The sequence below is a fragment of the Parasteatoda tepidariorum genome, chromosome 2 (genome assembly GCF_982258835.1).
Source record: "Parasteatoda tepidariorum strain Cologne lab strain chromosome 2, Ptep-v5.0, whole genome shotgun sequence".
Taxonomy (NCBI): Eukaryota; Metazoa; Arthropoda; class Arachnida; order Araneae; family Theridiidae; genus Parasteatoda; species Parasteatoda tepidariorum.
Genome location: NC_141756.1, coordinates 113,661,182 through 113,683,392, shown reverse-complemented (window position 1 = coordinate 113,683,392; position 22,211 = coordinate 113,661,182). Strand labels below are relative to the sequence as shown.

Below are 22,211 nucleotides of genomic sequence, written 5' to 3'. Positions count from 1 at the left end.
ACTTCTATTGAAACATTTTGGATATTCTAGCATGCATGGGGTGTTTTCTGTGTGTGAAATCCAGCAAAGAAAGCGTGATGGAATAATAAAAAAAAGATTAAAAAAATTAAAATGGCTCTAGAAAGGTTCAAATTTCAACATCCCCTAGCTCCCTTTAATATCAAGGTATAATTTTCAAACTCGGACCCTAAGAAGGGTTCTATGGTCCAAACAAGGCTGCGGAAGATAATTTTTATAGGCCAATTAGGGGGGTCACAGTGGGCCCCTAAAGGTATATTGCGAAGATGTAAGGAGAGAGCTTTTGAAGCGAATCTGTGGCAGGCTTCACGTATCACCGTGGACTGGAAGGTAGGCCACCAAACAAGCAAGTTCGCAGCAAGGGTCCTGGGTTCGAATCCCAGGGACGGTAAAATTTTCAAATTTTTTTTTTTTTTTTTTTTTTTTTTGTTTATTTAAAACTATATTATATTTTATGTGTTTTTTGATATTCTTGAGATTCCTGCATGTTGGAAATTCTTTTTTTTATGGGGAAAAAGGGAAAAAAACTGGAAAAATCCAGGAAAATCAGTTTATTTGCTCTTTTTCGACTTCTATTGTAACATTTTGGATATTCTAGCATGCATGGGGTGTTTTCTGTGTGTGAAATCCAGCAAAGAAAGCGTGATGGAATAATAAAAAAAAAATTAAAAAAAATTAAAATGGCTCTAGAAAGGTTCAAATTTCAACATCCCCTAGCTCCCTTTAATATCAAGGTATAATTTTCAAACTCGGACCCTAAGAAGGGCTCTATGGTCCAAACAAGGCTGCGGAAGATAATTTTCATAGGCCAATTAGGGGGGTCACAGTGGGCCCCTAAAGGTATATTGCGAAGATGAAAGGAGAGAGCTTTTGAAGCGAAACTGTGGTAGGCTTCACGTATCACCGTGGACTGGAAGGTAGGCCACCAAACAAGCAAGTTCGCAGCAAGGGTCCTGGGTTCGAATCCCAGGGACGGTAAAATTTTCAAATTTTTTTTTTTTTTTGTTTATTTAAAACTATATTATATTTTATGTGTTTTTCGATATTCTGGAGGTTCCTGCATGTTGGAAATTCTTTTTTTATGGGGAAAATGGGAAAAAAACTGGAAAAATCCAGGAAAATCAGTTTTATTGCTCTTTTTCGACTTCTATTGTAACATTTTGGATATTCTAGCATGCATGGAGTGTTTTCTGTCTGTGAAATCCAGCAAAGAAAGCGTAATGGAATGATAAAAAAAGGATTAAAAAAATTAAAATGGCTCTAGAAAGGTTCAAATTTCAACATCCCCTAGCTCCCTTTAATATCAAGGTATAATTTTCAAACTCGGACCCTAAGAAGGGCTCTATGGTCCAAACAAGGCTGCGGAAGATAATTTTCATAGGCCAATTAGGGGGGTCACAGTGGGCCCCTAAAAGTATATTGCGAAGATGAAAGGAGAGAGCTTTTGAAGCGAAACTGTGGTAGGCTTCACGTATCACCGTGGACTGGAAGGTAGGCCACCAAAGAAGCAAGTTCGCAGCAAGAGGGAGGGGTCCTGGGTTCGAATCCCAGGGACGGTTAAATTTTCAAAAAATATTTTTTTTTCTTTTTTTTGGTTTATTTTAAATTGTATTATTTTTTATGTGTTTTTCGATAATCTGGAGGATACTGCATGTAGGAAAAAAAATTTTTTATTGGAAATATGGAAAAAAGTGGAAAAGTCCAGGAAAATCAGTTTATTTGCTCTTTTTCGACTTCTATTGTAACATTTTGGATATTCTAGCATGCATGGGGTGTTTTCTGTGAGTGATGTCCAGCAAACAAAGCGTAATGGAATAATAAAAAAAAAGAATAAAAAAAAAATTGGCTCGAGAAGGGTTCAAATTTAAAGATCCCCTAGCTCCCTTTAATATCAAGGTTTAATTTTCAAACTTAGACCCTGAGTAGGGGTCTATAGTCCAAACAGGGCTGCAGAAGATAGTTTTTATAGGTCAATTAGGGGGGTCACAGTGGGCCCCTAAATGCATATTGCGAAGATGAGAGGAGAGAGCTTTTGAAGCGAAACTGTGGTAGGCTTCACGTGTCACCGTGGACTGGAAGGTAGGCCACCAAACAAGCAAGTTCGCAGCAAGAGGGAGGGATCCTGGGTTCGAATGCCAGGGACGGTTAAATTTTCAAAAAATATTCTTTTTACTTTTTTTTTTTGGTTTATTTTAAATTATATTATTTTTTTATGTGTTTTTCGATATTCTGGAGGTTCCTGCATGTAGGAAAAAAAATTCTTTTATTGGGAAAATGGAAAATACTGGAAAAATTTAAAAAAATCACTTTATTTGCTCTTTTTCGACTTCTATTGTAACATTTTGGATATTCTAGCATGCATAGGGTGTTTTCTGTGTGTGGAATCCAGCAAAGAAAGCGTAATGGAATAATAAAAAAAGAGAATAAAAAAATAAAATGGCTCGAGAAAGGTTCAAATTTCAAGATCCCCCAGCTCCCTTTAATATCAAGGTATAATTTTCAAACTCGGACCCTAAGAAGGGGTCTATGGTCCAAACAAAACTGCCGAAGATAGTTTTTATAGGCCAATTAGGGGGGTCACAGTGGGCCCCTAAAAGTATATTGCGAAGATGAAAGGAGAGAGCTTTTGAAGCGAAACTGTGGTAGGCTTCACGTATCACCGTGGACTGGAAGGTAGGCCACCAGACAAGCAAGTTCACAGCAAGAGGGAGGGGTCCTGGGTTCGAATCCCAGACACTGTCAAATTTTAAAAAAATATTCTTTTTTCTTTTTTCTTTTTGTTTATTTTTAATTATATTTTTTTTATGGTTTTTTCGATATTCTAGAGGATACTGCATGTAGGAAAAAAACATTTTTGTGGTGAAAATGGGAAAAAAACTGGAAAAATCCAGGAAAATCAGTTTATTTGCTCTTTTTCGACTTCTATTGTAACATTTTGGATATTCTAGCATGCTTGGGGTGTTTTCTGTGTGTGAAATCCAGCAATGAAAGCCTGATGGAATAATAAAAAAAAGATTAAAAAAATTAAAATGGCTCTAGAAAGGTTCAAATTTCTACATCCCCTAACTCCCTTTAATATCAAGGTATAATTTTCAAACTCGGACCCTAAGAAGGGTTCTATGGTCCAAACAAGGCTGCGGAAGATAATTTTCATAGGCCAATTGCGGGGGTCACAGTGGGCCCCTAAAGGTATATTGCGAAGATGAAAGGAGAGAGCTTTTGAAGCGAAACTGTGGTAGGCTTCACGTATCACCGTGGACTGGAAGGTAGGCAACCATACAAGCAAGTTCGCAGCAAGAGGGAGGGGTCCTGGGTTCGAATCCCAGGGACGGTTAAATTTTCAAAAAAATTTTTTTTTTCTTTTTTTTGGTTTATTTTAAATTGTATTATTTTTTATGTGTTTTTCGATAATCTGGAGGATACTGCATGTAGGAAAAAAAATTTTTTATTGGAAATATGGAAAAAAGTGGAAAAGTCCAGGAAAATCAGTTTATTTGCTCTTTTTCTACTTCTATTGTAACATTTTGGATATTCTAGCATGCATGGGGTGTTTTCTGTGAGTGATGTCCAGCAAACAAAGCGTAATGGAATAATAAAAAAAAAGAATAAAAAAAAAATTGGCTCGAGAAGGGTTCAAATTTAAAGATCCCCTAGCTCCCTTTAATATCAAGGTTTAATTTTCAAACTTAGACCCTGAGTAGGGGTCTATAGTCCAAACAGGGCTGCAGAAGATAGTTTTTATAGGTCAATTAGGGGGGTCACAGTGGGCCCCTAAATGCATATTGCGAAGATGAGAGGAGAGAGCTTTTGAAGCGAAACTGTGGTAGGCTTCACGTGTCACCGTGGACTGGAAGGTAGGCCACCAAACAAGCAAGTTCGCAGCAAGAGGGAGGGGTCCTGGGTTCGAATCCCAGACACTGTCAAATTTTCAAAAAAAATTTTTTTTTTTTTGTTTATTTAAAACTATATTATTTTTTTATGTGTTTTTTGATATTCTTGAGATTCCTGCATGTTGGAAGTTCTTTTTTTTATTGAGAAAATGGGAAAAAAACTGGAAAAATCCAGGAAAATCAGTTTATTTGCTCTTTTTCGACTTCTATTGTAACATTTTGGATATTCTAGCATGCATGCGGTGTTTTCTTTGTGTGAAATCCAGCAAAGAAAACGTAATGGAATAATAAAAAAAAGATTAAAAAAATTAAAATGGCTCTAGAAAGGTTCAAATTTCAACATCCCCTAGCTCCCTTTAATATCAAGGTATAATTTTCAAACTCGGACCGTAAGAAGGGTTCTATGGTCCAAACAAGGCTGCGGAAGATAATTTTTATAGGCCAATTAGGGGGGTTACGTAGGTCCCCTAAAGTTATATTGCGAAGATGAAAGGAGAGAGCTTTTGAAGCGAAACTGTGGTAGGCTTCACGTATCACCGTGGACTAGAAGGTATGCCACCAGACAAGCAAGTTCGCAGCAAGAGGGAGGGGTCTTGGGTTCAAATCCCAGGGACGGTTAAAATTTTAAAAAATATTCTTTTTTCTTTTTTTTTGGTTTTTTTTTAAATTATATTATTTTTTTATGTGTTTTTCGATATTCTGGAGGTTCCTGCATGTAGGGAAAAAAATTCTTTTATTGGGAAAATGGAAAAAACTGGAAAAATCCAAAAAAATCACTTTATTTGCTCTTTTTCGACTTCTATTGTAACATTTTGGATATTCTAGCATGCATGGGGAGTTTTCTGTGTGTGGAATCCAGCAAAGAAAGCGTAATGGAATAATAAAAAAAAAGAATAAAAAAATAAAATGCCTCGAGAAAGGTTCAAATTTCAAGATCCCCCAGCTCCCTTTAATATCAAGGTATAATTTTCAAACTCGGACCCTAAGAAGGGTTCTATGGTCCAAACAAAGCTGCGGAAGATAATTTTTATAGGCCAATTAGGGGGGTCACAGTGGTCCCCTAAATGTATATTGCGAAGATGAGAGGAGAGAGCTTTTGAAGCGAAACTGTGGTAGGCTTCACGTATCACCGTGGACTGGAAGGTAGGCCACCAAACAAGCAAGTTCGCAGCAAGAGGGAGGGGTCCTGGGTTCGAATACCAGGGACGGTTAAGTTTTCAAAAAATATTCTTTTTTCTTTTTTCCTTTTTTTTATTTTCAATTATATTATTTTTTTATGTGTTTTTCGATATTCTGGAGGATACTGCATGCAGGAAAAAAAAATTTTTATTGGAAATATGGGAAAAAACTGGAAAAGTCCAGGAAAATCAGTTTATTTGCTCTTTTTCGACTTCTATTGTAACATTTTGAATATTCTAGCATGCATGGGGTGTCTTCTGTGTGTGAAATCCACCAAAGGAAGCGTAATGGAATAATAGAAAAAAAAATTATTGAAAAAAAATGGCTCGAGAAAGTTTCAAATTTCAAGATCCCCTAGCTCACTTTAATATCAAAGATATAATTTTCAAACTCGGACCCTAAGAAGGGGTCTATGGTCCAAACAAGGCTGCTGAAAATAATTTTTACATTCCAATTAGGGGGGTCACAGTGGGCCCCTAAAGGTATATGGCGAAGATGAGAGGAGAGAGCATTTGAAGCGAAACTGTGGTAGGCTTCACGTATCACCGTGGACTGGAAGGTTGGCCACCAGACAAGCAATTTCGCTGCTGGAGGGAGGGGCCCTGGGGTCGAATCCCTGGAACGGTGAAATTATCAAAAAATTCCTTTTTTTTTGGTTTACCTTAAATTATATTATTATTTTAATGTGTTTTTCGATATTCTGGAGGTTTCTGCATGTAGGAAAAAAATGTTTTTATTGGAAAATGGGAAAAAACTGGAAAAATCCGAGAAAATTGGTTTATTTGCTCTTTTTCGACTTCTATTGTAACATTTTAGATATTCTAGCAAGCATGGGGTGTTTTCTGGGTGTGAAATCCAGCAAAGAAAGCGTAATGGAATAATAAAAACAAAAGAATAAAAAAATGAAATGGCTCGAGAAGGGTTCAAATTTCAAGACCCCTAGCTCCCTTTAATATCAAGGTATAATTTTCAAACTCGGACAATAAGTAGGGGTCTATGGCCCAAACAAGGCTGCTGAAGATAATTTTTATAGGCCAATTAGGGGGGTCACAGTGGGCCCCTAAAGGCATATTGCGAAGATGAGAGGAGAGAGCATTTGAAGCGAAACTGTGGTAGGCTTCACGTATCACCGTGGACTGGAAGGTAGGCCACCAGACAAGCAAGTTCGCTGCCGGAATGAGGGGTCCTGGGTTCGCCTCCCAGGGACGGACAAATTTTCCAAAAAAAGAATTTTTTTTTTGTTTATTTTAAATTATATTATTTTTTTATGTGTTTTTCGATATTCTGGAGGGTCCTGCATGTAGGAAATAATTTTTGTTTATTGGAAAAATGGGATAAACTGGCAAAATCCAGGAAAATCTGTTTATTTGCTCTTTTTCGTAATATAATACTTCGCCCAATTAAAATATTATAGTTTAATATTATAGGCAGATATCGTGCCGTTTGTTAACATTGAAAAATGTCTTCGAATTTCCGCGTTTTAATGCACTATTTTAAATATTCAAAGTGTAGGCTCTAAGGAGGTGTGCATAATTATTTCCTGTTTTAGGGTACACTATTACCCTGTAATATAATACGTGGTCGAATCAAAATATTATGGGTCAATATTAAGGTCTGATATCGAGGCCTTGCGTTACTTAACATTGTAAATTGGCTTTGAATTTTTAAAGCTGTCTAGAAGGCGAATTTCCTCATTTTAAGCTTTTCAGAACACTTATTTTAGATATATATACATAGTAAAATACAGGGCCACATTGTGTATCCCCCTAGTGGGTCTATTATTATTTCCTTTGGTAGGGTACACTATTCCTAGGTAATATAATACGTGACCCAATTAAAATATTATAGGTTAATATTAAGGGCCGATATCGGTCCGTTTGTTAACATTGAAAAGTGTCTTCGAATTTGCTTGTTTTAATGCACACTATTTTAAATATACAATATATATACAATATATACAATATATACAATATATATATATATATATATATATATATATATATATATATATATATATATATATATATATATATATATATATATATATATATATATATATATATATATATATATAAGTTCAAAATGAAGAATAAAACAAAGAAAAATTATAGACATATGAAAAAAAAGGGGTGGGGGATAATAAGTAAAAAATAACAAACAACAGATTATACCCTTTATATACAACAGTTAGAACCCCCCCCCCTTTTTTTTTTCATATGTCTATAATTTTTCTCTGTTTTATTCTTCATTTTGAACTTATCTAATGAGTTCTGTTTACTTGCAGCTTCAGCGCAATAAATGAAACTTATTGTTTTTCTTAACTTTCTTCGTGTTTTCTTGTATTTACTTATTTATATATATATATATATATGTATATATATATATAACAGGCCAATTTTAATGGGGTTCATCAGTCATCATTTGAAACTTACTTCGTCGTAAAATCAGAAGGCTAATCATAACTCGTTATATATTTTTATATTTTTAATATTAGCCTTTTGTCAGTGACTTGTAAACAGGTCACACTCGATCGTTAAAACAAGCTATATATCTTTTCTACGTTCATACAATATTGTCTTGTAATCAGCTTAGTTCTAAAAAATATCTTTCATTTCATTGAATGAAGAAAAAAAAAATTTCTTGACGTCATTTTCACGCTAGTTATCTTTTTTGAGGAATAGTAATCTGAAGCGTTGAAGGCTTAGGAAAGGCGAAATTTGGACGCTTTCCAAAGTTGAAAGTTTACGAAAACAAATGTAATACTGGACTATCAGAATGATCATTCATGGACAATGGGATGAGCGAAAAGGATTTCGTCGTGATTGTGGCAGCGTTTTGGGTCAACTTTTGTCTCCTCGGTGTTCTGAGATCTAACGCACTTATTTACAAAGCCTTTGTGGATGTCTTCGAAGTGAACAGACAATACGCAGCATGGCCTTCCGGGATATTCGGATTTTTCATGTGTGTAACAGGTTAGTAAACATATTTTTCAGTCAGAAAAGTTATTTTTTTTCTTGGTAGTAAAAATAAAACTTTGATTTAAAAAATAAACCTTTACTGGCATTTAGATAAAGTTATGTATTTTAATTCATAATACATTCTTTTTTTCCCTTTTTAGAACATAGGTTAAAAAGGAAGTAAAAAGCCCTAAGAATGAGTCCGTTTGCTGAAGTCTGAAAAGCGGTTATAAAATAATTTTCGTTTCGAAACCCGTGGAGCAATTTGATTCCACCAAAATAGAACACTATCTTAGCTGAAATTGATAAAGTTCTTCAAAATCTGTCGGTCCATAATTTGATAGTTAAAAAATAACGAGGAACTAGTTTGTTTACACGAATTTGATATTTTGCCCAAGAATATCAGCAAAGAAGCGTACTTTGACGTACCCAGGAAATGATGACCAATCACAACAAAAGCAGCTGTCTACTGTCCCTGGCTATGCTATTAGACGCACTATAAGATTCTATGTAAAATTATAATTATCATGTGATACTCTACAGCTGTATTGTTTTTACTCGGATGAAACCGGTTTGCATTTGTTTAAGCTCCTGAATCAATTGGTCAATATTGTGATACAATAAGTTTAAAATAAATACAAATAGGAAGTATATAAGTATAAAAAAAGTTCTCCTGAATAAATTCCCATTACATGTGTCTTTAAATATAAAAGTATCGGCTATAAACTCGTATAAAACGTGTAATTATTAAGAAACTACTGTGCGTCTCGCAATTTGGTCGAATTATTATAATACACTAATATAATGCTTGATGTAATAAATATTCTATATAACATATTGTTAAATTTATCCAATCGTTGAAATTATGTTATATATTGTCTAATTTAACCAATTGCTACACGAACGTTAACAAGTGCAAACCGGTTTCAGTCGCATGAAGACAATAAAGCTGCATAGTATTACCTGATAGTTAAGATTTTTCATAGAATCTTGAAAGTGCGTCTAATAATTAGGCCATGGACTGTAATATTAACACGATTTTCGTTCTGGTTTCTTTTGAACTTTTAGCTAAGCCTTTTAATTTTGCTTAATTTCGCTTTGCAATTTTTATAAAAGTACTTCAAAAATTTTTTTAAAATTATAGTTTTGATATGAAAGGACATGATACTTCACCCGCAATAATTTTTTTAATACTTGAAATGTGAATTTTGTAGAAAACATATATCTTTCCCCCACTCTGCAAAAATTTTAAATTTGTATCCACTTTTTAAGAATTGCTACCTTACTGAAAATGATCTAATTTTCGTTTGGCGATATTTCCCCCTTAGTTATTAAAACGATTCTTGCTTTCTTTTTAACAAAGATATCACTTTAAATTTTCTTTAGTAAGCAAAATATTCATTTGTCATACAAATTAATATTTTGAAATTTAGTTTGACGTGAAAAAATAAAATTTACTATTGTGTAATATTTGCAATAAATTTGATTTTTAAATTTTTTGTTTTGTCTTCTACTAAAACTTTCTTTACTAAATGAAAACATTGTATTCTACTCACACTGGACACTATATTTTGCTACATAATATGTTTAAACAATTTTACAAAAATTTGTTTTTAATTTTTTTAATGTTTTGGTGCAGCATTAATTTTTAAAGAAATTAAGATAGATTTTGAGATAATATATGTAGCCTTGTAGAATATATTGTTTTTATTGAAAAAAAATTTTTTTCAATTAGAGGAAAAATTCTTTTAACTTTAAGTTACTGACTTTTTTAATTTACTATGTCATTACATATTAAGTCTATTAAAAGAACAATTGTTAGGTATCAATATTTGTATGACTAAAATCCAATAAATCGTAATGCATGACCAACTAAAATTAAACTCTCTTAGTTATCTATATTTATTAAAATTTATTTCACTATAGAATTTAACAAAAAACAGTTTTTGTGATTTACAGTGTAAATGATGCAGAACATTAACCTGAAATGAATTATATATATTTATATATATATATATAGTAAAACTTTCAGTGTTCAGTGGTCAACATATATATAACTTATATATATGTTGACCACTGATATATATAACAACATATATATAACTTTCAGTGTTCAGTGTTCAGTGATAAGTGGGCAACTTATAGAGGGGTTAAAATATCAGAACATGAAAACACGTAATTTGAAAACTTCAACAAAACAAAATTATTTGAACACTTTAAAATTTATTCTGCTATTACTACACTTACAAACCTATTTGTTACAAAAATATTTCCTCATTGTTATTTGACACTGTTGTTTAGACTTTACATCAGCCCATTTTTTTTTTTCAATACAAACATAGAGATCCAGAGAATTTAAGAATATGAAAGAAAAGAATTTATTTAAATAAAAGATCAAAGCATATTTCAGAGCATTCATTTATTCAAATGCTCACTATTGCAACTAGAAGAGCAACTTTTCAGCAAACACATTTATTTTCAATGAATGAATAAAAGAAATGGTCGAAAGCTGACCCCCTACAGTTTCCCCAGCTGGTCAACTTACAAAAGGGTTTAGATTAGCTTTTTACACTATTTCACCAAACAAGTGAAATTTTAACATACATTGCAAAATGACGGAAAATTTTCTGATCAACTTATTTTCTCGTCAACTTATGAGGGTTTTAGAACAGAATTTCATAATACTTCTAGACAAAATTGACTTATTTCAGTGGACAACATACAAGATAGGCAGGTGGTCAAGTTACAAAGGTTTTGCTTCTTTATATTATATAGGAAAAATTCCGTTCTTGATAATTGAGGTCAACTTATGCAGGTGTCCAACTTGGCAGGTTTCACTGTATATATATATATATCTATATATATATCAAATTTGAGCATTGTCGTTATAATGTGAGATAGGGTAAACCAACCAGTGAAGGAACATTTCATATATATTGATTAAAAATAAGAATTTGAAAGCTTTTCTTTAGATTGATTGGTAACGATAGCTTACTGCCAAACAATAGGAAGTCATCTAGCAATGTTTTGGATTACCTGGTCAAATAGACTTCTCTGGAAAATTTTTTTAAATTTTTATTATCTCTGCAACACCTTGTTTCTTTGAAAAAATTATAAGGTGAGTGTTTGCATGTATATGTTTGAAGTGGAATTAATTGCATATAATAGTTTTATTTTTCTCACTGTGAAAAAGAGAATTCAAAATATAGTTATTGAAGTTACGTTTTATTTTTTTTAGGCATCATAGCATAATAAACCACTGAGATAAGGGGGTGTTTATTCACTGGATCACCAAACGATGAAAAACCAGTGAAGGAACAAGTGTTCCTTTACTAGTTTTTTTTTTCTAAGTTGATGAAAATAAAAGATAAACTTTAATTTTCTTGTACCTTTAGTGATGTTCCGTATCAAAACTATGTTAAAAATACGAAAAACAACTTCTAACCAGTGAGGGAGCAGGCATGTTCCTTTACTGGGCATAGATTTCCCAGTGAATGAACAGTATGTGTTAATATGTTGACACTTTAATTTTCAATTCATGATTACAAAAAAAAAGTTAGCGTTTTCCAAGTACTTATATGTTATAATTTCAAGAATAGGCTTGTTTTTAAATATTTGTATGGCTTATAAATTCATAAAGAGTATTAAAAAATAACCAAAATTAAGTGTTCCTTTACTGCATGTTCATTCACTGGCAAGAGCTGTTCCTTCACTTGGTCTTCTTACTACTTGTTATTTGAACCTCCAAAACTTTAAAACACTATTATGTAAGTTCTCTACAATTTTTTTTTTACATAATTTGCATTTAGTAACAAATATGTTGACACTGTCATTTAACTGAAATTACGAATTTTGAAATTAATATGATTTTTTAAAAGGCAAGCGAAGCTTAAGTATTCCTTCACTGGTTAGTTTACCCTACTATTTATTAACTAATTGAAATGCCCTCAGTTTAAAAAAAAATTACCTTAAAAAGAAATAGTCTTTAAAAGTTATTAACAAATTAAAATGTTTCAGGAGCGTTGTCTGGTTTCCTGAGTCGCCTCCTCAGCATACGAAGCCTAGCTGTGATTGGAGCAATTCTGGCTTCTTCATCTGTCTGTATTTGCAGCTTAGCCACTGAAATGCCTCAAATTTTATTTCTCTATGGAGCTTTACAAGGTATATTATCTCTTAATGTAATACATGGTTTGTAAGAAATCACGGGGATCGAATTAACGGAGTGAGAAGTGCAAGTGAGGTATTAAAATCGCCAAAAAACCATTTTATTTGTTAGCTGAACATTCCTAAATTTCGTTATCTAAGCTTCATCCTCAGATAAATTAGTTTCAGGTGACCCCTCCTTTGTTTTTATCGATCTCAACAATGATGGGTCATAATTTGTTGTTCTGTCTCATTTATGACGATTCATTTTTATAAATATAAAAAAACTAAATAAATAATATAAATATCGAGTGACAGTGGGTTTCCTACAGATTCACTTTGGTGATCCGTTAAAATTATTTCATTTCTCAAATGATCCGCCTGAAAAATAAGCTCTCTTTTAGAACAACGCTTAAATCAACATTTATTTTTCATTATCAAAAGTGGAATCCATTACTTTAAAAAACTATCTAAGAAAGCGGTTAACAATATCATGTGAATGTCAACCATTTATTTTTCTTCAGCATTTAAAGAATCAACTCAATAAATACAATCTGCAAGTTACTCGATAGAATGGGATAAAAATATGGATTTTTAACAATACGGAAAGAAAAGTACTAAGTAAATTTTAAAAACTTTATTCAGCTCTAAATAACTCGTTAATTAGCTAAGTATAACGGCTTTAGAGACATGTGATTATTATTTAAAAACAGTTAACCGATATATTTTTGAGGTAAATGGATTAGTAAGAGTGCTAGAGACACAAATGTTTTACAGCAAAGAATTTGCTTTTATTACCCCACAACAATATTCTTAAAATAATGATATTATTTACTACAAGCTTAAATAACTGACGTTAATTATCCCCAGCGATAGACGGATCATGGGTTAGAATTCCCTCGCCGCCCGACTAGCCGTTCGAGTTTTTTATGGCTTTCTTCTTCGTGTAACGCAAATGAGGGCAAGTTCCATGGAAAAAGTCCTCCACGTAGACAAATTTCTCCCAATACTTGATACAGGAGTTCCCTTGTCTTCTTGATTGGGTTCAAAATTATAGGGTTATGAAGTTGAACATTGGTAGTCGTAAACCCAAAATTGGGTCGGCTGTTCAATGATGGTTATAAAATAAAATAAAATAGTGTAAGAAGAGGATTCCCAAATAAAACTTCGGTGTTAACAGGTGCAAATGTTGGACGCAGCATTAAAATGAAATGTTTCCAGTGCTGTTAATTTGTAAATATTGTCTCTAAAAACATAAAAAGAAAATATAAAAAAAAATTGGAATGTAACAAGATGGATTCCGACTATTCTCGTACAATGCGTCATAATTAGGCCGGGATAGCCTGGTCACAGGGCCCATGTTCAAGAGTTCGTGGGTTCGATCCACGCCGGCCCAAGACTCCTCGTGTAGTAAATGGTGACTGATGCACGTTAGATCTGCCGAGTCACAAAGTCCTCCATATTCCCATAACAAATCATACCTCTGGGGGTACTGATCGAGGAGTTTCCTTGTCTTCTGAATGGGTTCAAAATGACAAGGTGACGGAGTTGAACATTAATAGTGGTAAACCCAAAATTGGATCTTCTGTTCAACGACGGTTATAAAATTAAAATAAAGTGTGATATAATTAGTGCTATCTTCCATGAAGTGCCCAAGTAAAATTGTTCCTCCGCATTTTGGAAAATAAACCTAGTTCATTTATATTACCTATTGGTGAGATAACTAAAATTAATTTTCCGGAAGTAGCGAATACTTCGCCATTTGCTGAAAAGAAATAAAATCGTTTCAACTTTATTTTATGTTTAGAACGAAAACATTTGCGTTTTACTGTAAATTTAAGGTTTTAGAACCATTTACCGGGAAAATATTTGAAGATCAGGCTTCTTCCTAATTTATTTTTGTTTTCATGAAAAAACATCAAAAAGCTAACAAATGATGATTAATTAGTAGGGAACCTTCAGTTATTTATTCGCATTTATTAATTTAGTTTACCTAAGCTTCTGTGATTTAATATTAAAACAGGTGAATTGCTTACACAAAAATGTGTTCATTTGCAGGCATTGGAATGGGCCTCATAGTTCCTCTCACTCATGTTGTACTCAACCAAAACTTCACCAAATACCGAGCATGCGCATTAGGTATCGCCTATTCTGGATCTTCACTTGGTTCATTTGTTTTTCCTCCTCTCACCAACCTCTTGTTGGAAAAATTCGATTTACGGGGAACTTTCTTACTTCTGGGTGGCATCATGTCCAACTCTCTTATCGGTGCTTTACTCTTCAAATCGCCTCAGAAGAACAATAAAAAGATTTTAGAACAACAAAGTAAGTTTATTTCTTCTTTTTAAAAACGATGCAGTGGTATAGGAGGTGGGGCGCTGAACTCAGGGTCGACGAAAGGGACGAGACATCGCCCGCCAGGTCAGAGGGACGCTAAACGAGATTAGTTCAAGGGGATGATCTCTAGCCGTGGTGGCTCAGAGAATAGAGTGTTCGCCTTCAAATGAAGTGAACCGGGTTCAAATCCCGGCAGTGGCTCGTCGATACGAATTCGCACGGACCACAGTGCTGGCATAAAATATCCTCAGTGGCAGACAGATCATGGGTTAGAGTCCCCTTGCCGTTGGGTTAACCGTGGGAGGGTTTCATGGTTTTCCTCTCCAAATGCGACTGCGGTTTAGTTCCGTCAAAAAGTCCTCCATGAAGGTAAAATTTCTCCTAATACTTGATCCAGGAGTTCTTTTGGATTGGGTACAAAATGACAAGGATACGGAGTTAAACATTAATAGTCTCAAACCCGAAAATTGGGTAGGCTGCTCAACGACGGTTATAAAGTAAAATAAGAAAAGAGGGTGACCTCAAATATGCCAATTAATTAGTGCTAACGCTATTGTAAGTCACGAAATCAAACACAAAAATGTACTTTTTCTGAATAAACATATAGTTTTACGAGGGATTCATATTTCCAAAAATATAGGGGCTAGCCGCAATCTGGAAAATAGGGTCCCATTAGTTTGGACAGAAGAGCGGTCCAAAGTTTGGACCTCTTAAAGTTAGTTTTATTTTTTGGGGTATCTCGAGAACTTCTTAAGGGAAAAATGTTCGCACACAATTAAAAAATTCGTTCATTCAAAGAGAATTCCATGCAAAATATAAGTTTCAATAAATAAATATTTTTTATTACATTATTTAATAAGAGTCAAAAAAAAGTTTTTTTAAGTATACACTTTTTGACATCATATTAAAGAGCATAATTTTACATGAGCATAACATATAAAATTTAAGCGCAATCGGGTCGAGGAAGTATATGACAAATTAAATTTTAAAAAAGTCACATTTTTAAAATTCAATACATTTCCCAGATTGAGGCTATATTTTTCCCTGTATTCCCTGTATTTTAAAGCCAAAAATCTGAATCTTTCTAAATAAAAAGGTATGTTTATTCAGAGAAAGTATTTCTGTGTTTGATTTCGTAACTTAAAAATACAGTCTAATAAATATTGGCCTATTCGAAGTCACCCCCTTGAATCATTAAGATTGAATCTTAAAACTTATAAAATTCGATCATAAGGTCAAAAGTTATTCAAGGTGGTCCCTTTATTTATTTATATATCTTTTTTTGCGCACTCTAAGTAATATATTCGAGTTCACACATTTAAGACTTAGATCAGTTAAGCCTCAACGCCTGGTTCTCAATATTAAGAAATCTAAATATTAATAGCAAAAATCTTTCGCATGGGCTTAAAAAATTTAATGTAACTGGTTGGCATGCCATTTTAATTACCAATTCGAATAAATTTTAAGACTGATTTTAACTTTTCATCGTAACGGCTCATTTTTTTGGTTACTCTTTATTTTAACTCTTGAACGCGCCATTTAGCTTTTTTTTTTTTAATGTACTGTTTAATGTTTTAGATCCGTGTATTCTTTTAACTTAACTAAAAGAAATTTATAACAGTTAAAGTACGTTTCGTTTTGGCGAAAAAACCCTTACAATTGAATATCATTGGCTTATAATTAACAATTGCAAATGCAGTCCCAGGCCGAATTATTGGACGCACTATAAGATTCCATGTAAAATATTAATTATCAGGTGATGCGATACAGCCTTATTGTTTTCATGTGACTGAAACCTTGTACGTTCCTGTATCAATCGTAAATTAGACTATATATAATATAGATTTGATGATTGGATAAACTAGACGATATCAATATAGAATATTTATTTTATTAGGTATTATGTTAGTATATTATAATAATTCGATTAAATGATTAGACGTACTGTAGTGCTTTAATAATTGCATGTTTTGCACGAGTTTATATGCAATACTCTAATATTTAAACATACATGCAATGAGTTTTCATAAAGGAGATTTTTTATGTACTTCCCATTTGTATTTATTTTTAACGTATTTCATTACAATGTTAAACAATTGATACAAGAAGGTAAACGGTTTCAGTAGCGTAAAAACAATAAAGCTGTATAGTTTCACCTGTAAATTAAAATTTTACATAGAATCTTATAGTGAGTTTAATAATGTGGCCTTTATTCTCCATTTAAAGTGAAATGTTCTCTTTTAGATCTGAAAGAAGACAGCAGAAAGAAAACATTGAAAATGACGATGAAAGTTCTGTGCAATCGTTACTTTATTCTTGTCTCATCAGCTTACTCTGTCTACTTCTCTACCTCAGCCATTTTTCTCATGGTGGTGATGGATTTTGCAAAAGGTCAGGCATTTATTATAGGGCTAAGTGATTAGAGAAACCGGCTGCAAGTTTTAGAAACAGCATTTCAAAAAAAATATTCCTTTTCTAACTTTTTTTCTACTAAAATAAGATATATTAAGACATTTTTGAATTATTTTATAGCTGTAATAGGTACGTTCAGTTAATAGTCTTAACCCGCTCACTGCGATTTCCACAGACAAGGAGGAAGTCGGAAGATTTGCGTGGGACCGCATTTTCCCGTCAATTTAACTGTGGAATCCGCTCTTTTCCCGTTCATGGTTTCATTTTGGCTTCTCTGTGATGTTTAATTGTTTATTCAGATCTGAGATGACCGATGGCGCTAGTTGTTCATATTTTTGCAGCATATACAAGCATGTTTTACAAAAATTTTTCTGATTGAACTAACTACGTAACAGTCTTGGCAGAAATGTGGAACTAATCGAATGCAATACGTTGAACACGCATTACATCGTTATTTCTGATCCAATAACCTTATACAGCAATGAATTGTTCTCCCGGTCAGATGACCGGTTGTGGTAGAAATAGGCATACGACGCGTATTATTCGAAATAAACAAAATACAAAAAACAATTAATACTAGAATATTAACTACATATAATTGTTAGAAAAAGTGATGAAGTCAAATGTGCATAAACGATCAGCGCATTTTCGATGCAAAATTTCTTAAACGGTCATTTGACCGATTATGGTATGATTAGTGTTAAGAGGAATTTTCAAAATGCGCACTTCCTGAAAAATGTCATGTTTTGCAACTGATCATTTCTCTTTTTTTTATTGACAGACAGAGGGATGTCGACGGACGGAGGAGTCTTTCTCATCTCAGCTTTTTCTATTGGCGACTTCGCGGGTCGCCTAACATTCGGATGGATCGCTGACACCCAATGCGTGATAAGGAACATTCTGGTGAGGTGTTATTTAATGACCCTGGGTCTGCTGATGGCTCTCTTACCTTTCTGTCCCACTAAAGGTCTTCTTGCAGCCTCCACTCTCTTGGGAATTGTGAATGGAAGCATCATCGTGAATCATTCTATTCTGCTCAATGAATACTTGGGAATTCAGAAGTTGCCTATAGCCATGGGTTTCTCGACATGCTTCGTCGGAATCACAGCCTTCTTGCGACCCTTCGTCATAGGTAAAAAGATTTATATTCACCAACGCTTGATTATAACTAAGAACCCTGTTTTATATGCTCTAATTTCTTAATCCCCGTTGTTGTTGTTGATCGTATGCCTGTTTAGGAAGAGGGATGCGATTGTTCTTGTTTTCCAGTGGCGCCATCTGTGGCCAAGAATTCGACTTCTGCCTCACCCATACGTCACACACGTTTATAGGACGAACCCATTCATACATCCATTCATTCATCCACAGATCGCAGTTTTGACCTGATTCAGAGAACGATCAATCTCCAATCCAGTACCCCCAGAGGTATTTATTTGTTATGAGAACATGGAGGACTTTGCGACTTGTTAGATTTAACGTGCATCAGTCACCATCTACTACACGGGAAGTCTTCGAATCCACGAATGGGTCCCAGCGCCCTACCGACTAGGCTATCCCGGCCTTAATCCCTGTTTTTAGAATATAATTAAGTCAAAAATTCGTAAATAGAATTCTTTACTCCTCTTCAATGGTTCAGTAATAATACTGACCCGAAAATCATCTAGAAAATCTAAATAACCTGGCATAATTGCTTGAGAGGACGCCATACCAAGGGAGAAACTTCCTGTCGCAAATTCGCTTTTATTTCCATTACTAATCTAAAATTTGAAGGAACGAAAAAGTAAGTTCGAGCAAACCTAGAGTGATTCAGGAAGTTTCAATTGCTGAAAATAATACTTCAAAATATTAAAATACAAAAGAAAAAAATGTTTAGAAGAGAACTTCTCCTTTGCGTAATCCTAACTTATCAACTCGTAATTTATTTTCATTTGTATATTTAAAAACTTTTTTTTCGCCATTTGAAACTTCTTTGCTTACTCTAGGTTTGTCTGAACTCGCTTTTTCTTTCTTTTAAATTTTAAGTTAGTTATGAAAGGGAAAGAGATTTTGGGAGAAAAATTTTCTTCCCCGGTATAGCGGCCTCAGACTGATGTTTTCTCACGATTTCAATAGCATTTGAATTTGAGGAACATACACATTTTTGACAAGGCTTCTAAAAATATGTATATTAAGCGTTTTGTCAAACACATACTATTCCCATATATGAATTTCTTCCTACATCTTTGCATCGATAAACTATTACTAACGTCAATTAATTTTGGTTATAGGTACTAATTTTTATTTTATTTTATAACCGACACCGAACAGCCTACCCAATTTTAGTTTACCACTACTAATTTTTAATTCTGTAGCCTTGTAATTTTGAGCCCAATCCAGAAAACAAGGCAATCTTCTGTTACAAGTAATGGGAGATATTTGCCTTCGTGAAGAACTTTTTGCCCGAATTTACATTACATGGAGGGGAAAACCTCGAAAACCTCTCACGGTTAGCCTAGCGGCAAAGGGACCTATGATTCGTCTACCACTGAGGCTATACATATATCAGTACTGTGGTCGGGGCAAGTCGAATGCGGAATTCGCATTGACCAGTCATCGCTGGGATTCGAACCCGGTTAACCTCATTGGAAGGCGAACGCTCTATCCCCTTAGCCATAGTGGCAAAAGTTCATTATCACAATAAAATTATTTTTCGTTATCAATCATTTCTTTTTCATCCTTGTTAAACAGCCTATCATCTTAATGAAACGATCTTTTTTTATTTTTGAACTTTTTGACACAACTCAGATAAAATAACTCTCAATATCAGTAGAATCACATTTATGGAAGTTATTAGAATAACTTATTTTTAATTAAAATTAAAATAATCAGATTTTGCGTTACACGCTAAGGAAAACCACGAAAATGTTTTTTTTTTCTCTTGGTGTTGTGATTATTTTTCCATCAGTGTATACACATAGTACGTATTAGTATATTTAGTACTCTTACTTAGTAAGTATAAACTTGGTGTTCGTTGGGGAGCCTATGAAAGCACTTCATTCTGCTAGTCCTGAAGGGGTGAATACAAATGAATGAGAAAATAATTATTTTTCACCTTTACTGGGACAAAGCTAAACAAAAGCACAGGCTTTATGACTTTTTCAACGTCGTTTAACTCTGTGCAAAGTTTTCTTTTTATGATATATATAAATATATATAATATATTTATTTTTTTAAATTTTTTTCCGTTTCAGGTGCATTCAGAGATCGCAACCAAAGCTATGACTATGTCTTCCTATTTATGGGCCTTCTGCAAATCACTGTTACCATGTTGTGGTTCTTAGAAACATTTGTACAATTTATAAACAAAAAACATATTTCAAAATCTGATGCAAAATAGCTTTTCTTTATATTTATAATTTGAATTTTATTTTTATTTGTATTTTTATGAGAGTAGAACTGGATAGTTTGGATAAATGATATCTAAAAAGGTTTAATTATATTTCACAATTCGATGGGAAAAAATTTGTTTTACATTATTTTTCTTATCTTTAATATCATTTATTTCATTCAATGAAAAATCATTAAACACTATATATAAAAAAAAGTATTAGCCTGTGAACTCAATGATTTAAATTAAATAAATATCATTATAAATGTAAATAATTATTTGGTTTTATGTATGCGTAATAAAATTATTCATTGATGCATGTTTTGAAATTTATTTTCCGATTTGTTTCACCGGTTTAGTACCACGCCTTTTCTATTTCATCTTATTAATAATTCATTTTAAGCATACGTATTTCTAATGTGGTTATTAAAAAACTCTGTATAGTTAATTTACGTTCCACCGGAGCTGCGCATTTTATAATCGGCCTTGAACAGTTGACTATAACCTGGAAATTTTGAAAACAAGGGAGCTCCTGGTTAAAGCATCGAAACCTTCGTGGACAACTTTTTGTTGTGTACTAACCCACATTTGCATTACTTAGAAAGAACAACTACATAAACCTCCCACGGTTAGCCCAATGACAAAGAGATTCTAACCCCTGTTTTGTCTACCGATGAGGACTTTTTACGTCACCACTGTGGTCAGTGCAAGCCGGAAGCAGAATTCGTACCAACCAGCCTCCGCTAGGACTCGAACCTGGGTCACCTCAATGGGTGGTAAACGTTCTAACCTTTGAGCAACCACAACTTAAAAATTGGATTATTTTCATTGTATAACCGTCGGTGAACAGCATACCCAATTTAGAGATTGCGACTACCAATATTCAATTCCGTATCCTTGTAATTTTAAACTCAATCCAGAAGACAAGGGAACTATGGATCAAGTATTGGGAGAAATTCGCCTTCGTAGAGGACTTTTTTATTTAACTAACCGGCATTTGCGCTACATGGAAAGGAAATTCGCGAAAATCTCGCATTATTAGACTGACGCCGAGAGGACTGAAACCCATGATCCGTCTAACACTTAGGATAATTTTACGTCAGCACTGTGGTCGATGCAAGCTAGGTGCGGAATTCGTATCGACCGACCATCGCTGGAATTCGTACCTGTTTAACCTCATTGGAAGGCGAACGCTCTATTCCCTGAGTCACCCTGGCTTTAACAATGAGCTATTGGCGACGAACTGGGAAACATCCCTGAGGATGATCCAAATACATCCTATCACAATTTTGATGCTTAGAGGAGGGAAAAGATATCCCGCTTTGATAGCCCAACGACCTCCGCACAAACTAGAGCACTTTGCATTAAAATAATTTTAAAAAGGACTGATTCCGCGCAATCTGGGTTCCTTCGCAGACTAATCACAATGGTCACTTAGACACATATGCTGACCGTAGCCAATGATGCTTGACTTCTGCGATTTACTAAGTCTTAATAATTAATCAAAAATGTGGCCTTGGACTTTTTAGAGCCGATTGCGCTAATTACTTACATTTTGTGACAAACAGTAAAAATGTTAATCTTAAAGATTTAAAGGGTTTTAATGTTTAAATCTTCAAACATTTAAACATTTGCTTCCAGAAAAACGAAATAAAATTGTAATAAATGACTTCGGCACTTTTGGCCATTTTTTTTTAAACTATCTTTAACTATAAATATATTTTGTGATAAATATATTTATAGCGATTTTGGAAAAGAAAATCCATAAAAGTTAATCAACGTTATAGACGGTACAATATATGGCCACAAATTACAATGGTTCATATTGTATGGGAGTTTCACCAATATTAAATATGTGGGGTCTTTGTAGTGTATCTACCACTACAAAAATACAGTTCCAATTTCCTA

General features: G+C 33.7%; 1 protein-coding gene across 1 annotated transcript; it reads left to right on the top strand.

Annotated features, from left to right (window-relative positions):
- Positions 1–7,769: 7,769 nt before the first annotated feature.
- Positions 7,770–20,622, top strand: LOC107440602 (monocarboxylate transporter 12). The gene is made up of 6 exons (XM_016053577.5): positions 7,770–8,059; positions 12,062–12,205; positions 14,246–14,512; positions 16,769–16,915; positions 17,718–18,068; positions 20,167–20,622. Exons 1-6 carry the CDS (start codon positions 7,873–7,875, stop codon positions 20,310–20,312), a joined length of 1,242 nt encoding a protein of 413 aa, XP_015909063.4. The 5' UTR covers positions 7,770–7,872; the 3' UTR covers positions 20,313–20,622.
- Positions 20,623–22,211: the final 1,589 nt, after the last annotated feature.

What these genes read in the sequence shown, in the direction of transcription:
- LOC107440602 (XM_016053577.5), top strand. Translation starts at nt 7,873, where the DNA reads ATGGACAATGGGATGAGCGAAAAGGATTTCGTCGTGATTGTGGCAGCG. An exon ending in AAAGATTTTAGAACAACAAA is followed by an intron (nt 14,513 to 16,768) that starts GTAAGTTTATTT and finishes GTTCTCTTTTAG; the next exon opens with ATCTGAAAGAAGACAGCAGA. An exon ending in CTTGCGACCCTTCGTCATAG is followed by an intron (nt 18,069 to 20,166) that starts GTAAAAAGATTT and finishes TTTCCGTTTCAG; the next exon opens with GTGCATTCAGAGATCGCAAC.